The following is a 15,075-nucleotide window of genomic DNA, read 5'->3' as shown; positions in this document are numbered from 1 at the left end:
TACAAATTGTGAAGGTATATGAGATATTTAAATCTTTGGAGCATTGACTCAAGTGATAATGTGAACTATGAGATGAAAGTGAAAGAAAGAGAAAGAGTTATTGGTTTATTCCCTTGCCGGGACGTTTTGTTATTTTGTTGATTCTCTCCCTTGCCGGGATATGGAAATTTATTGATATTGTTCCCATGCCGGGATTTAACTGTTTAATTGCATTCCATTGCCGAGATTTCTATCATTATTAGTTTACTTCCTTGCCCCTTATTTCTGATTGTTGTTTGGGTGAGGAAAGAATGTAAAGCACGAAGGGTGATGTCGTGCACTGCTTGATATTGTGAGGAAGAGTGTAAAGCACGAAGGGTGATGTCGTGCCGTACGATGTACCATTCCGTACTGATATTCATTGATTATACTGTGAGGAAAGAGAGTAAAAGCACGAAGGGTGATGCCGTGCACATGATTATTGATACGACTGATTTGGCGAGGATGAGAGTAAAGCACGAAGGGTGATGTCGTGCAAGTTTGTGATTTCTGATTCATATTAATATTCTGGCCTTGTTGTTTCTTTCTTTATTTGAGATTACTTATTTGAAACTGTTATCTCCCCACAACATGCTCCCCTTCCTTTATTAATTGATTACTCCTTGTATTTCTTTTCCGTTGTATATATATATATATATATATATATATATATATATATATATATATATTTGAACTGCACAGGTTTACTTGGTAGTCTGGTCCTAGCCTCGTCACTACCTCGCTGGGGTTAGGCTGGGCACTTACCAGCACATGGGGTCGGTTGTGCTGATACTACACTCTGTGCTATTTTGCACAGATCCAGGTTTTGGACAACAGCAGCAGTAGCGTGGGAGCAGGCCTTCAGTCTAGTGAGACACCGAGGTAGCCTTGCAGGCGTCCGCAGGCCCGACGTCTCCTTTATCTTTCATTTCAGTCTGTTGTCTTTTGAATTCGGGACAAACAGTTACATTTTCTTTCAGACATTGTATTTAGTAAATCTTAGTAGTTCGTGAGTATTGTGACACCAGTCTTGGGTAAAGGCTTATGTTGAATTTTCCGCATTGCTATTTAGTTTTCTATAATTTAAGACTTCCGCTTAATATTTAATTCTGTTGCTTCTATATTATTGCCGAAAATTGTTAAAAGGGATTATGTTACTAATAAAAAAGTAATTAAGTTTGGCTTGCCTAGCTCCTATTAGTAGGCGCCATCACGACCCCCGAGGGTGGGAAATCCGGATCGTAACATTTAAACTTTTTATTTTACCCATTTTACTATTAATAAAAAAATTTATAACCACGCAATGTCATGATCGCATAAAACTTTTACCCGTTAAGCTTTTAAGATCATAAATTTTTCTAGAATTTTGTGTCGAGTCAAATTATCTCTATCTAAATTGAATTCAGCACCGATTAAGTAATCTAGACTCAAAAGAACACATAGGTGTCGTTTAGTACGAGGGAAAAAACATTATAATGCCATGATTAATTTCAGAATTAACTTATTTAATTTGGTAGGATCTTGATTCCGAGAATAGTCACGAAATATTTTATACCAGGATTGTGGTATTATTTCTATTACACACTTCATATCGAATGATAGCAATACTGGAATTAGTAATCATAAGAAAATATATTGTATATAGTTTAAGTCTTACTTAATATGTATAAACTTAAGTCCCGAAAACTGTTTAATGAAATACCTGACTTTGCAATCCGATGGATCTAGTCAGAGGCAAAGTCACCTTTTGCTATGGATGGTCAATTGACCATCTTTTATTGCAACAACACCAATCCAAACAAATAATAATTTTTGAAAACCCAAATTTGAATTCAAAGCTTCAAAGCTTTTTAATGACTGTCAATGGTGGAATTGCTGCTCTCTTTTCCTTCCCTCTTATATTACTGAAGGAACCCGAAATCATAACCATCAAAAGTTATTTCTGTGTATGAACTTTGAAGATGTGAATCCATCTCTACTCATAAGAGAGTAACAAGTAGAAAACAGTGACATGCCACCCATAATTATATTTTTTCAAAAAGTTGAACCACCCCCAATACTTAAAAAGAACGAATTGAGGCAGATTGGTGCGAGGGTGGGGGAATATTGAAAAAAGTAAAAGTTTTGAAGATCTACTTTTTAACTTTGCTTGCAAAAGTTCTAGTTTTGCATGTGCGCCATAATGCTTGATCCTATGCTCTATTTTGACTTCTCAAATTCTTCTATGGGACCTCTTTCATAATTATTATGGCGGATTCAGCATTTAATTTATTGAAATTAATTTTAAATTTTTTAACATAAAATATTAATTAAAAGTCATTTCTTGTTTTTTTGTATTTTAGGTTCATAAAATTAGAATTTTATCTGAGTCCCAAATTTTTGTGTGCTCTAACTCACGTCATTTGCATGCATCCGCATCCGAGCGATCGGACCCAAATCGCCTAAAATTTTGTCTAACCATAAAAAACGACCTAAGAAACAATAGTCATCGCTTCGCCATGATTGTTCCTCGTTTTTTGGTTATTTAGCGCCATACAATTGGAACTCCCCCCAATTTTAAGATTTTCGTGTGCTATAATCACGCCATCTGCATGCATCCGGGCGACCAGACCGGAATCGCCTAATAAAATTCGGGCAATCAACAACAACCTAATGAACAATAGTCATCGTTTCGCCATAACTGTTATTCGTTTTTTTTGATATTTTAGGACCATAAAACTAGAATTCTGCCCGATTTTCAATTTTAATAGTTTCGAATATATTTATATCTCATATTAAAAAAGGGTTCGACTTAACCCATATACGCAGGCGCGGATTCTTGATATAGCATATACTTTCACTTAGAAATTAAAAGTTTTTTCCAGGACTTGTTTATGTAAAAATTAATTAAATGTCTACAAATATTTGAGAGTAAACTCAATAATTATTCTACATTATTAATTTGAAATTACAGTAGGAATCATAAAGTTCAAATTTTGAATTTATCTTCGATCATTCAATCTTATTAGTTTTTCTGTGTCATTTGCTTCTCTATAGGGGTGTTCAAACCAAACCGGAAAACCGCACCAAACTGAAAAACCAAACCAAGCCGGTTAAAAAACCCGACTAGGTTTGGTTTGATTTGGTTAGGTATTGAGTAAAAAAATCTGAACCAAACAGACATATAAATATATAAATTTTATTTATATTTTTAAGACTTTATAATGATTTTTCTTTAGAAAATGTAGAAATATTTGGGATTCTCTCATGTATTAACCTTGAAAGCGTAAATTAACGAAAATTATTGTCAGACGACTAAGAAAATAACTATCATGTGTTACTAAAAAAATTCTCCTATTAGAATATTTTAATAGATCATATGTTTGACAATTTTTTCCATATTTATTAAACATATATTCACTTATCAAAGCTTTATCTATAATTTTAATAAAGTAAGATTGAAATAATATTCATGTAATAAAAAAAACCCGAAAAACCAAAAAATCCGACAAAACCGAACCAATCCAAACCGATATAATTGGTTTGGTTTGGTTTTGATAAAAACCGAACCAACCCCGTCCATGTAACCCTAGTTCAATAGGACTAACGACCGCAGTTTCTTTCTTCTTTCTCTTGTTGTTGGGCATAAACAGACACAACATAACAGCTACCAATAACACCTACCTGCTCTACATTTTTGTGAATATAATCTATTTATTCTTGGTCTTATTACACTATTTTTGTTGGCAATAATTGATTGACAGCGTTATTTTGGATCAGTTCAATGTAACAAATTCTGTTGAACCTAATCCCTTAACTTATATCTTTATCTATTTGATATCATCAATATTTAGCCTTGTTGGTGAGCTATTTACCCTAGGGTCGAAGCTATATGTCTGGTGGTCAATTGATCACTTTTTGTCAAAAAATTACACTGCATGTAAAATATTAGATTTTAGAGAGGTATATAACATATATTGAACATCTTTTATCTGTTTTTTAAACTTCTTTCAAGTTTGACTACCCGCTAGTGACATTGTGTGATCTGGATCTAGGCCTACACAGATTTAAAACGCATCATTAGAGTTTAAGACTTATTAACTCATATACTCAATATCGCTTTTGTGTTTTGATATTACAGGTATAAAAGTCAATCTTTATAAAAGGTAAAAAGACAAAAAAAAAAATAATTTAACCCAACGATATTGGTATAGAAAAGTTTAACTGTATTTTAATTGTTGGTGTGCTCCTTTTAACGACTCAATTTTCCACACCTACTCATCCCCAAAAATTCTAAAGACGACAACATCATAAAATACTGTCTACTTTGTTATCAAGGATCTTTCTTGTTCTTGCTTCGAAAGATGTCACTTTTGGACTTCTCTTCTATTTCTTGAGGGAATCCAAAAGTTGGAAATACACTGTGAAAATGTGACATTTTAGCATTTTCAAACTTTTTTAATCATTTCAAAACAGTGACATATGCTCAAGATAAGATTAAATTAATAATATTTTGGGGGTACCCTAGCCTAATTAATACAGTAATGTCCAAATGTAACATCTCAAAAAGTGAAGAAAAGAAATCATTTTTCTTCAACTTAAAGATACATATCCTAATCACAATCATTACATCTCGTGACACTCGACTAGGAAGTATTTTACAGTAAGGAACTTATCATTTTCAAACGAGCTTAATTAGGACATGTTCTCTTAATGATTTTGATTTAACAGTTAATTTTGCATATCAAGGTTAGTTTCTACTGAAAGTAAGCTAACCTAGTGGATTTAATGCTCAAAATCTAATGATAGGGCTAAGACTCCATTTGGAACTACTCTTTAGAACCATAGGGTTTCATAGACTAGTCCTCACGGTCGATACCGTAGGCAGAGGCGAATTTAGAGCGAGTTCTGTGAGTTCGAACTAAACTCATCACTTTCAGCTCGAATTATGTAAGAAAATTAAAAAAAATTACATATAGTACTAAGATTTCACTCATTTATAATGCTCAAAATCTAATGATAGGGCTAAGACTCGATATGGAACTACTCTTTAATTAGAACCATAGAGCTTCATAGACTAGCCGGTTAGATGATCATGCCGGAGTGGATCTAGAGCGAGTTCTGCAAATTCAAACTGAACTCATCACTTTTAGCAAGAGAATTAAAATTTACACATATAATACTAGGGGTCGTTTGGTTTGAAGACAAGTTATGCTGGGATTACTTATACTGAGATTCGTTATGCTGAGTTTAATTATCCTAGTATTTTCTTATTGACTGTTTGATATGTTGTATTAATTCTAAAGTTGTCAATTTTACTGATTTATCCTGTAATTACTGTTCCACCCTCTAACAGGTATAAGTTATCCCGATACTATTTTTAATCCTAAAATAACTTATCCCAGGATTCGTAACCAAACAAGGGATAAAACGGTACTAAATATTTATCTCAAAATTATTTTTGCTTATCCATCTTAACAAACGACCCCTCCGACTACACTCATTCAAAACCCAATTTTAGATTTGCCTCTGACTGTTAGTTTGTGTGCCCTTCATTCCCATACCAATTGGCCTTTTATGTTAGTAAAGCCATAGTTCTGAACCATTGTTGGAAAGTAAGAAAATAAGTCAGATATCTGAAATATGATACAAATAAAACTGGAGAAAAACCTAGTACAAGAAGACAAATCACTCATTTTTAAGTGTTTACAATGATGATCTAATGAAATATTACATCACATAACTAAACCCCTAGCAATTGCTTGATTCATTTTCAAACTAGTAGTTCCATAAACAGGTAACTCATTTCTAGTTGCATGAACATGACTAATCATGCCAATATTCTCAAGTTCAAACAAATCTGAACTTGCACAACTTCTACTATCATCTTCTTCTTCTTCTTCCTCTTCGTTTTCACTCTCGTAAAATCCTCTGTATTGATTCTTGTTTATATGTTTTCCCTCGAAGTTTCTGAAGCTCCCTACTTTAGGAACATGCCAAATTCTTGGTTCTTCATTCTTGAATATGCTCTTGTGACCACATATCGTAAGCCGAGGGTCTTCCGGAAACAGTCTCTCTGCTTTCTTGAAAGTAGGCGTAAGGTCTGTGTACATACTACCCTCCCCAGACTCCACTTGTGCAATTGCACTTGGTCTGTTGTTGTTGTTGTTGCTGCTGCTCTTGTGACTACATGGTTGATAATCTTCGTCAACAATTACACTAACAGGGCAAAATCTGACTGATCTTTTCGATTTACCTCTAGTCGAAGAAGGGGTACTTTTGTTTAAGCAAGAAGATCTTGAAGCCAATGAACATGTCACAGTACTACTTAAGTCATTCACTGATCTTGATTTCCTCACTGAACTCCAATCTTCCATACCTTGTTGGTGGTTGTGGTGGTGGTTTTTCTTCATATTTCTTGAATTGAATATTGAATTCAAGAAGTTTGCTATTTTCCCACCTGGTGAAATAGGTTGTTTTACCTTTTTCAAGTCACCATAAATTTTCAAGGCTCTTGTTTTTGTTCTCATAAACCTTCCTCCTTCACATTTTGGAGCTGTTTCTGCAGACAATGTAACAACATTTTCTGATCGAACAAGTATTTCACGAACTTGTCTTGTTGGTTTTGGCAATGTGTGAAAAAGTGATGATTTAGAGGTAGATCTTGTAGCTGACTCAGTTTCTGAGGATGAAAACATGCTTGAGTCTGTTGATGAACTTGAATCTGAACTAAAGTGTCTTGAGCTTTGAGTATACTTGTAACTTTCCATCCATTTCTCAATCAAGATTGCTCGTCGAAGACTAGTAATTTCTTGTTCAGCTTCCACATCATTGTTCCTTTTATTCGGAACATGGTTCTCTTCTCCACGTTTTTCTTCATCAATGGATTGGTAAATGGCTTCCAACAGAGAGGAAGAAAAGGATGGCGTCTTTCGCCTTTGCTGAAGCCTTTCCTTTCTTATTATTGGCTTTTCCCACGAAGACATTTTCTGAGTACAAAACTGAGTTTAACCAACTGAGAAATGTGAATATGAATGAAATGAACAAGGCAAAATGAGAAATAAACAGAGACAAGAATGTGAAAGGGGAAGGTGGGGGCTTATGCTACTGACTAGGAAGTAGAATGCATTTATATAAAAAGAAGGAAACTTAGCGCGCGTGCGTGTGATTCTGCCAGAATGGCCAAGTGCTGGTCAGTTTCCTTTACTGTCCTTGTCTACTTCTGGCTATTTATTAAATTTATAACCAACAAAAAGAGTACAGTAATTGATTACTCAATATTCAAATACTTCTTGTACAAAGGTATAATTATTATTTCAGAAGCACTTGTATCTCCAAAGTGCAAGGGTGGAGTATAAATGAGCATACTTCAAAGTCTACCAGCAGTATCATGAGATATCACACGTTTTGTTTTTACAATTTCTTTATAGAAGATAAAAGACCAAGGACAAAAGAAACTTTGTGGAAAAATAGTAGTAGTACTTCTCCATAGTAAAAATAATGTCAAAAATACCCTTGGTGGAAGTCATGTTTGACATTTTGCAGTAGTAGATTTGACAGGAGAAAAAGGGGAGGGAGAGAGAGAGACTCTCTCAAGTCTCAAAACTCCAGCAGATGCAGATCCATTAATCATGCAGTTGATTAAAATTCTAAGTAAACCAAATAGAAAAGAACAAAAAAAGACTAAAGCATGGTATCTAAGTGGGAGGGTAGAGGGGCCGGCCCATGCTCACGTAAGTTGCAAACAATTGCACCAACTAGCAGAGACGGATGTAGTGTTCTACCCACGGGTTTAACTGAACCCATAAATTTTGATACAGAACAAAAATCTGTATATAAATATTCATTAAATTTGCAAAAATAGTAGATATGAACCCATAATTTTAAAAATATAATGAATTTAATGCTAAACCTTAAAAGTCGAATCCGTAGAGTTTAAATTCTGGATCCGCCTCTGCCAAGTGCCAACTAGGGCTGGACCAGCTTAACACACGGGGGATTTCTTGATTATACAACAACAACCAACAACAAAAAGAACCAGAAAAAAAAAATCAAAAACAAAATGGGCATTTATTGCACTTATTGCAGTTTCACCCACATCACATTTGACTGTATCATTCCAGGCAAAATCTAAGAGGTAGTAATTTAAAGGCCTGTAATGACTTAGAAGAGAAATAAGCCATCTAATTGAGCAGAGATCATTGCAAGCATCACTATGCAACCATGCCATTTTAGCCACTCAATGGATCACTCTTTTGTCAATGATCAATTCAAAGATTATTTCATTCCTGTGCAGTATGGAGTGCACCTCAATTGGCCCCTGTGGAGTTCAATCTGTCAACATCAACTAATTGATACAAATCCCCTCGCCTTTGTTTTTGAAATGGAAGGTATGTTCTGTGCATCAAAAAAGGAGTTTGAGTAAATAAATGGGCCAGAAGAAGATAATCATGACTTCTAGATAAGCTCTAAGCATGAACGGACGATGGCGAAGTGGACATGTTGACGCCTCCATCCAAGAAAAGGGACGGATGATTAACCATTAAAAGATCATTTAGGATGACTTAACATTGACATAAAATACAGGGAAGCAACACACAGAAAGAACTGAACAAATAAAATGTGAATCCATATTTGATCTAAAACTGATCTGGAGGTACAGGAGAGACTCACCTTCTCTGCTCGATTACTGAATAATCAATCTCTGCTATTAGTGTAGTCTCCTCGTGTTCTGTTGTCACAAGCACTTCTCCAAACTGCCAGGTTGTGTGGGTTAACCAGCATAAGATATTTGGTTACACTTGAAGCCACATTTGCAAAACATGATTGTTTCTTATATAAAATTCTTTTTTCCACCATTCATCTGCTCGTTAGCAAAAGCTTTTAGAACTATTCCATTTCTTCTTGAAAAGTCACATGAGGAAAATGTTAACTAAAAGCTTCGAAACAAGGTACCTCAGACGTCAAATACTCACCGGTCCAACAAGAGTGGAGTGTCCCCAAGCTACATAACTAGAACCACTGTCTCTGGCAGGTGAACAAGTTGCTACATACAACTGATTTAAATACGTGCAGAAGAAATAAGACCAGACCTTTGGATAATAAACACAATCAGCTAACAGTGAGATTCAGAAGAAAATACTGCTCAAATCAGAAGTTTAACTTTTGTAGGGACAGAAAAAAAGTTCTACATTTGAATTGATGCCTATAAGAAGTAGAGTAATACTATGACATGATTTGATCCTACTGTTAACTAGAAACTTAAAATTCCCAGTCAACTATAAATGACAAGAAAGAGGAAAAGGATAATGCATTTTCACATCAAAGAAGCACCCCGCTTCTCACAGGGAAATTATAGTGTCTTCTATTTTGGAAATTTGAGCATTACTGAAATCCGTAATAGATTACATGGCCAAGAATTTAAATGTGTCCCCCCCCCCCCCCAACAGAGACAAAGAAACAGAAGAATCTTTAACATCAGATAAAGCAGTGCATTTGTTTCAGTATTGACCTCTTGAATTCTTCCAATCACAGCCACACATACATAAACATCAAAAAGGTTTCAATAAACTTTGCAACTAAAACTTTCAATGACCAATCCAGCAAAAGTAATATAAGATTAATATGTGGAGCATAGTGGTATCAACAATGTACCTGGCAATCCGCAGCCCTGCAGGTCAAGCAACATAGATGTTACTAGTTATTCTCTTTGTGCATGTAAGGTCGAATTATTCTATAGACTTCATCAAAACTTAAGTACATATGTAAACGAACAAAAAGGAAGCATCAGAGTGTCTCCAAAATTTAATGCATCAAGAAGGAACCAAAGCATTTAACGGATCTAGTCCCTCCATATAATTCAACGAATTTATTGTGCTCTTAAAGTTTTGACTAGTTTCCAAACTGAAACCTACAAGGACTAGTTAACATTTTAAAACTAAATCTTACGGAGTGATAGAAACAACTAATCAAAAAAAAAAGTTGCAGAAACAAAAAAAAAGAATTGGAAGAGAAAATAAAATGATACTAATAAATCCCAACACAAAATCATATGGAGTTGCAAACAAAAAAAACCATTCATCAATTTCCACAACTTAGCAATAATAACTTAGCCTAATGCAAGATGGTTAAACCAAAAAATGAAAAAAGAAAAACTTAGCCTAATGCACGAATAACAATGGTGTTTGATAAAAATGTTTCCAAGATAAAAGTCAATAGAGTAGAGCGCATGCCGCATGGTCAACGTTAACTATCAGCAATGATTTGTTGAAAGGCTCAAAGTACACTCTTAACTCACAAGATGCCCTTGTTTACTCCACTATTGGGGTAATCAAGAATAGGTTTTATAGGTTGTGATTTGTTTTCAATATCTCTGCATTAAGACATTTAACAAATAAACTATACAGCATGTGAAATGCTAACTATCCATTCTGATTTCATTTGTCAAGAATATCTGCTGGTATTTGCACATTTAGTTGCTAAACAGAATGCCAGAAACTAAGATGAAACTCAACATTTGACAACTCCTTTTCACAATTCAAGAAGATCTCAATATCAAAAGAGAAGATCACCAAGATAGCCCCCAATGATATTTTGTAACAAATAATATAAAGGAACCAAAGACAGCCCCCAATGATACTTTGTAACAGATGATATAAAGGAACCAACACATCCCTAGTAACACGCCAGCACAGCTTCTAAGGAATCACCCTTTATCACATGATAGACTAACAGTTAGTCACATATGTACTGATCAGAAAAATGTAGTTCTAAGTGCGTCACTACCTTGCCCGTTGCAACAACTCCCAATGCAGTGGACCAGTGGTCGTGTTAAAAGCGCCAGGATAACAGAGCAGATGAGCACCTAACATATAGGAAAAAACAGTACTTGCTAAAATTGAGCTCATAGTGGCATGTTAAACCAGACGTAAATAGCCCATTTACTTCCATTTGCAAAATCTAGATGAGGCAGGAATGCAATTCCTATGTCACAACTAAATTATGGTCTGGGTAATGCCCATTTTATGATGTAGAGAATATGATGAACCACATATTCTGCAGTGTATTTCAACTGTCTTTAACTTGCCAATGCTTCCATTCCGATCACAAAAACGTACAATCGTTCAATGTCTTAGAAGTGAAGAACTTCTTTTGATAGGAGATCAGAAGCGAAGAACTTAACTTGGACGTCTACAAAGTTCAGTAGAATAGGAGAAGACAGAAAGGATAGGTCTTCTGGATGAACATTACATAACAAAGCAGAATAACTTCCTTGCATAGGGAGAAGATGGGAAAGTAAAATAATGCTAGTACACAAATTAAGAAGGAGATAACTAATACCTCTTGCAGCATAGATAGCTGCCAGTTCTTGGAAGCGAATGTCGTAGCATATACCAATACCAATACGACCAACCTCTGTGTATGAAATTCACAGTTACTTCTTCTAGCTCTACTCAATGGTAGCAAATACTTTGGTAAAAAACCACAGAAACATTACACACATTTGCATCAATTAAATTCAGGAAAAAAGAAAAATGTTGGAAATATGATGTGCATCATTCCTAGTGAAGAACTGCAGCGAACAAGATATCTTCAAAAAGTGGACATCAGTACAAAAGAATAAAACAGCAAGTGCTGATTATTAGATTGACACTCACCATCAGACTTAGAAAATAGTTGCAAGTTTCCTCCTACGCCAGAATACCTTATAAACTTTTAACTTGAACTAGGCAAACAAGGGCATAACCAACCAATCAAAAAAAAAAGCATAACCAACTTGTAGCTCCAAAGTTTAGACCAAATTGAATACGTTAACAATGTATAACTTAATTCGGTATAAAGCTTGTCTAACCTGTGTCTACAATAGTAGGTCTGACTCCAGCTGTAAGAGTCTTTGATTCTTTGAAAGTCATCTTTCCTGGAATGTCAATGTCAAAGAGATGTATCTGCAAAATATTGCTTTCTGGTTGAATTAGTTAAACCACAAAGGAAGGCTCAAGAATTCCAAACAAAACAATTAAATAAATTTATGAGAAGTAGATATGATGAACACATTTGGATTGCAAACGCTTGTGTCATAATCATTTTTCTTCTTTGTGTGTTTTTCTTATAACTCTTTCCAAATGAGATAGCAAATGTGCAGACCTTCCTATGCTTGGCCATAAGCTTTCCGTCTGTGCCAAAGACACAACAAGTGTTATATAATTTATCACCGGTGCGTTCAGGTATAGAGCCACCAATAATTGTAATCTTTAGACTCCGAGAAACTTCAGATAACATCCTAGTTGAAGGAGACGCATCTCCACCAGCATCAATGTCCTCCGCATATACTGGAAAACTGTCATTGGAATATGGACTATTCCATATTTCCTGTCATAGTAGGAAGCAGTTGTGTTAATTTAATACTTACTTTGAAACAGGAGGAGAAGCGTAAAAAGAGATACTAATGGAGCAAACCGTTGAATGTAAACAATAGTAAGACAGAATAGGGCATTAAGCATCATGAGTTGAACAATGTCAGAGAAAGATCTTAGAACTCTCTCACTGCAAATACAAAGAAATGCAGGACAGAAAATAAAGACTATCTTCATAATCATAACTGAGGAAAGCAAATTAAGAACAAGGAAATAGTTATGTAAAACATTTTGATAGCAGAGAAAGATTCTATTTCTTATGCTTTCAGATTTTTCGGAACACTTAATATCATAATATAGTTCAGAAATGAACTTAAGGCCCGTTATTCGTGGAATTCTGATATCAAAAGCCTCCAATAAACCATGCGAGGCATAGTGTGATGAATCTTGACAGTAATAACAGAATAAAATGCAGATACCCTACTGGCAACAGAATGTGTCTCTCCACGACTCCACCTTACTAAAGTCTAGAGAGACACTGTGTTGAGCTAGTTCAGCGACCATTTTCAGAAAATAAAAAGAAACTTACAGGGAGAAGAATAAGCTGAGCACCCTTGCCTGCAGCATCTTCTATTGCCTGCTTAGCATGAGCAATGTTTCTCTCCTTGTCGGTAGTTACAGATAATTGGCAAAGAGCAATCTTGAACTGATGCACCAAAGCAAAATACACATCATAATGCAGCTCTAAACCGTAAAATTATTGCTCAAGTTGAAATGGCAGTCCATAAACAAGAAAAAATGTTCAAATTTTTTGAACTTTATGAGCTTTTAAATTATCTCCTCATTTGACTGTAAATATATAGTAGTAAAAAAAAAAGTTCACAAATGTAATTATAACCATGACAATATTAAATCAGTATGATCATTTGGTATTACTGAACCAATTCAAACACATAAGTTAACGCCTTTGAATACAACAAAATTGGACTAAATTTTGTAGCCCAATATATAGCTATTCAAAAAAGACAGCATTTTGCAACTTGAAGTCCGCATAAAAGAATTAAAGAGAAAATTGAATTGATAAATATATGCAAAATGATAATAAAAAGTGAGTAAAAGTTGCCTTGGTGACAGGAGGAGTAGGCAAGGGAAGTGCTGCAGGAACCCTAGCTTCCTCAGCCTTGAACGAAGCTTCCATTGTTGCTGAAACAATGGAACGCGAAAACTTCGAGAAGTTTCTCTTATTGACGAAATTGCTGTGATGAATTAACGAAAATGCAGAATCTGAGCGAAATTTGAAAGATAGAGAGGAATTGGTAAATGGAAGAACGTTACGGTAGCAAGTCGAGATTCCAGTGGCTTTCATTTTCAGAGCTGGTTTTTGTGCTAGCACCTGGGTTTACTTGTACGATTCGTGAGGAAGTCCAGTTCTGTTTTATTAGCCCCTTTTCTTTGGGAAAGATGGCAATAAGATCCCTTAATTTTTCGAAAATAATATTAGTTTTATTTTATTCAGCCCTTTTTCTTTGGGAAGATGGCAATAAGATCCCTTAATTTTTCGAAAATAATATTTGGATATAGTGGCTCAAATTTGGGATCTTTAAACCTATATATATATATATAGTTATATACATAGATTATACACATGTAATACATAAGTTAAGCATATATGATACATTCAATGACTATTAGTTTAAGCGGATGGGTGGTCGACTATTTGGGTTAATTCTTCAACAATATTTCACGATCTAAGTCATGCAACTTAAAGGTAAAAATTTCATGGCGTAACCTATTTGGAAGCTCCATTTAACTGATTGCCAGTTTTTTGAAAAATAATAATAATAATTGGTACTAGTTAGTATAGGGAAGCTTTAGGCAATTGCTCTTAATCTACTTTTTGGTATCGTATAGTAGTGCGTTCGAATCCATTGTAAAGCGAGTCTTGAATTTTGAATATGAAAAGAAAGTTTAAGTCAAGTGGATGTTGTTGGAAAAACTTGGAAGCATTAGCATATCAACATTGTCATAAGCTTGAAGAAGTGGGTGCTAAATTTTAAATATAAAAATTGAGTTTAAATCAAGTGTGTATTGGAAAAGCTTGGAGACATTGAAATCACGTTGTCGCAAGCCTGAAGAAGCGGGTCTTGAATTTTGAATATAAAAAATAAGTTTAAATCAAGTGAGCGTTGTTGAAAGAGCTTAATACACGGAAAGTTCCAACATGATATATTTGTATACGGTTAAAATCGGGATTGCCCTTCGAGACTGGAACATGATAAGCCAAGATTCAACCTCGTATTATATCGAACCATGGTGCAAAGTTAGATCGCCGAGCTCGTGACCCAAAGACCTATTAAGATCGAGAACGGCCAAGATCGAGACCAAGCAAGATAGAAATCGAGTGAGATCGAGGGAAGCTTACCAAGCCAAATCATGGAGAGCCGAAATATCCGCAATCGGGGAGGATCACGACAAAAATCCCGGTACGTATCAAGAAGAGGCTGATTAATTAGCTAATCATGAGATTTCTTACCTCATATAGAATTGTATCACGAGTAGGACTTCCCCATTATATAAAGAGGGTATGATCATTTGTAAAAGATATCATTTTCACGCAATACAAAGAAATATACTGTCATTTTCTAGCTTTCATTATCTTGTTATTCTGTTCATAAGCCAGTTGAAACATTTTTTGGTTCAAAGGTGTCTGAACTCGAGGGCCAAT

At 34.9% G+C, this 15,075-nt stretch overlaps 2 protein-coding genes across 3 annotated transcripts; both read right to left on the bottom strand.

Moving 5' to 3' along the window:
* Positions 1 to 5,668: 5,668 nt before the first annotated feature.
* On the bottom strand, positions 5,669 to 7,120 carry LOC107799723 (protein BIG GRAIN 1-like A). Its single transcript, XM_016622866.2, has one exon. It carries the CDS (start codon positions 6,981 to 6,983, stop codon positions 5,733 to 5,735), a length of 1,251 nt encoding a protein of 416 aa, XP_016478352.1. The 5' UTR covers positions 6,984 to 7,120; the 3' UTR covers positions 5,669 to 5,732.
* A 916-nt stretch (positions 7,121 to 8,036) lies between these two features.
* LOC107799733 (omega-amidase, chloroplastic) lies at positions 8,037 to 13,785 on the bottom strand. Of its 2 annotated transcripts, none has more exons than XM_016622878.2 (10): positions 13,474 to 13,785; positions 12,940 to 13,056; positions 12,142 to 12,366; positions 11,849 to 11,942; positions 11,338 to 11,412; positions 10,783 to 10,861; positions 9,652 to 9,667; positions 8,973 to 9,089; positions 8,671 to 8,753; positions 8,037 to 8,394 (listed from the first exon to the last, which is right to left on the bottom strand). In XM_016622878.2, exons 1-10 carry the CDS (start codon positions 13,714 to 13,716, stop codon positions 8,307 to 8,309), a joined length of 1,137 nt encoding a protein of 378 aa, XP_016478364.1. In that variant the 5' UTR covers positions 13,717 to 13,785; the 3' UTR covers positions 8,037 to 8,306. The 2 variants fall into 2 exon arrangements, with proteins under 2 accessions (XP_016478364.1, XP_016478367.1); XM_016622881.2 differs by having other exon boundaries at positions 8,973 to 9,053.
* Positions 13,786 to 15,075: the final 1,290 nt, after the last annotated feature.

The sequence above is a fragment of the Nicotiana tabacum genome, chromosome 10 (assembly GCF_000715075.1).
Source record: "Nicotiana tabacum cultivar K326 chromosome 10, ASM71507v2, whole genome shotgun sequence".
In the NCBI taxonomy this organism is placed as follows: Eukaryota; Viridiplantae; Streptophyta; class Magnoliopsida; order Solanales; family Solanaceae; genus Nicotiana; species Nicotiana tabacum.
This window is presented reverse-complemented; position numbering and strand designations above follow the sequence as displayed.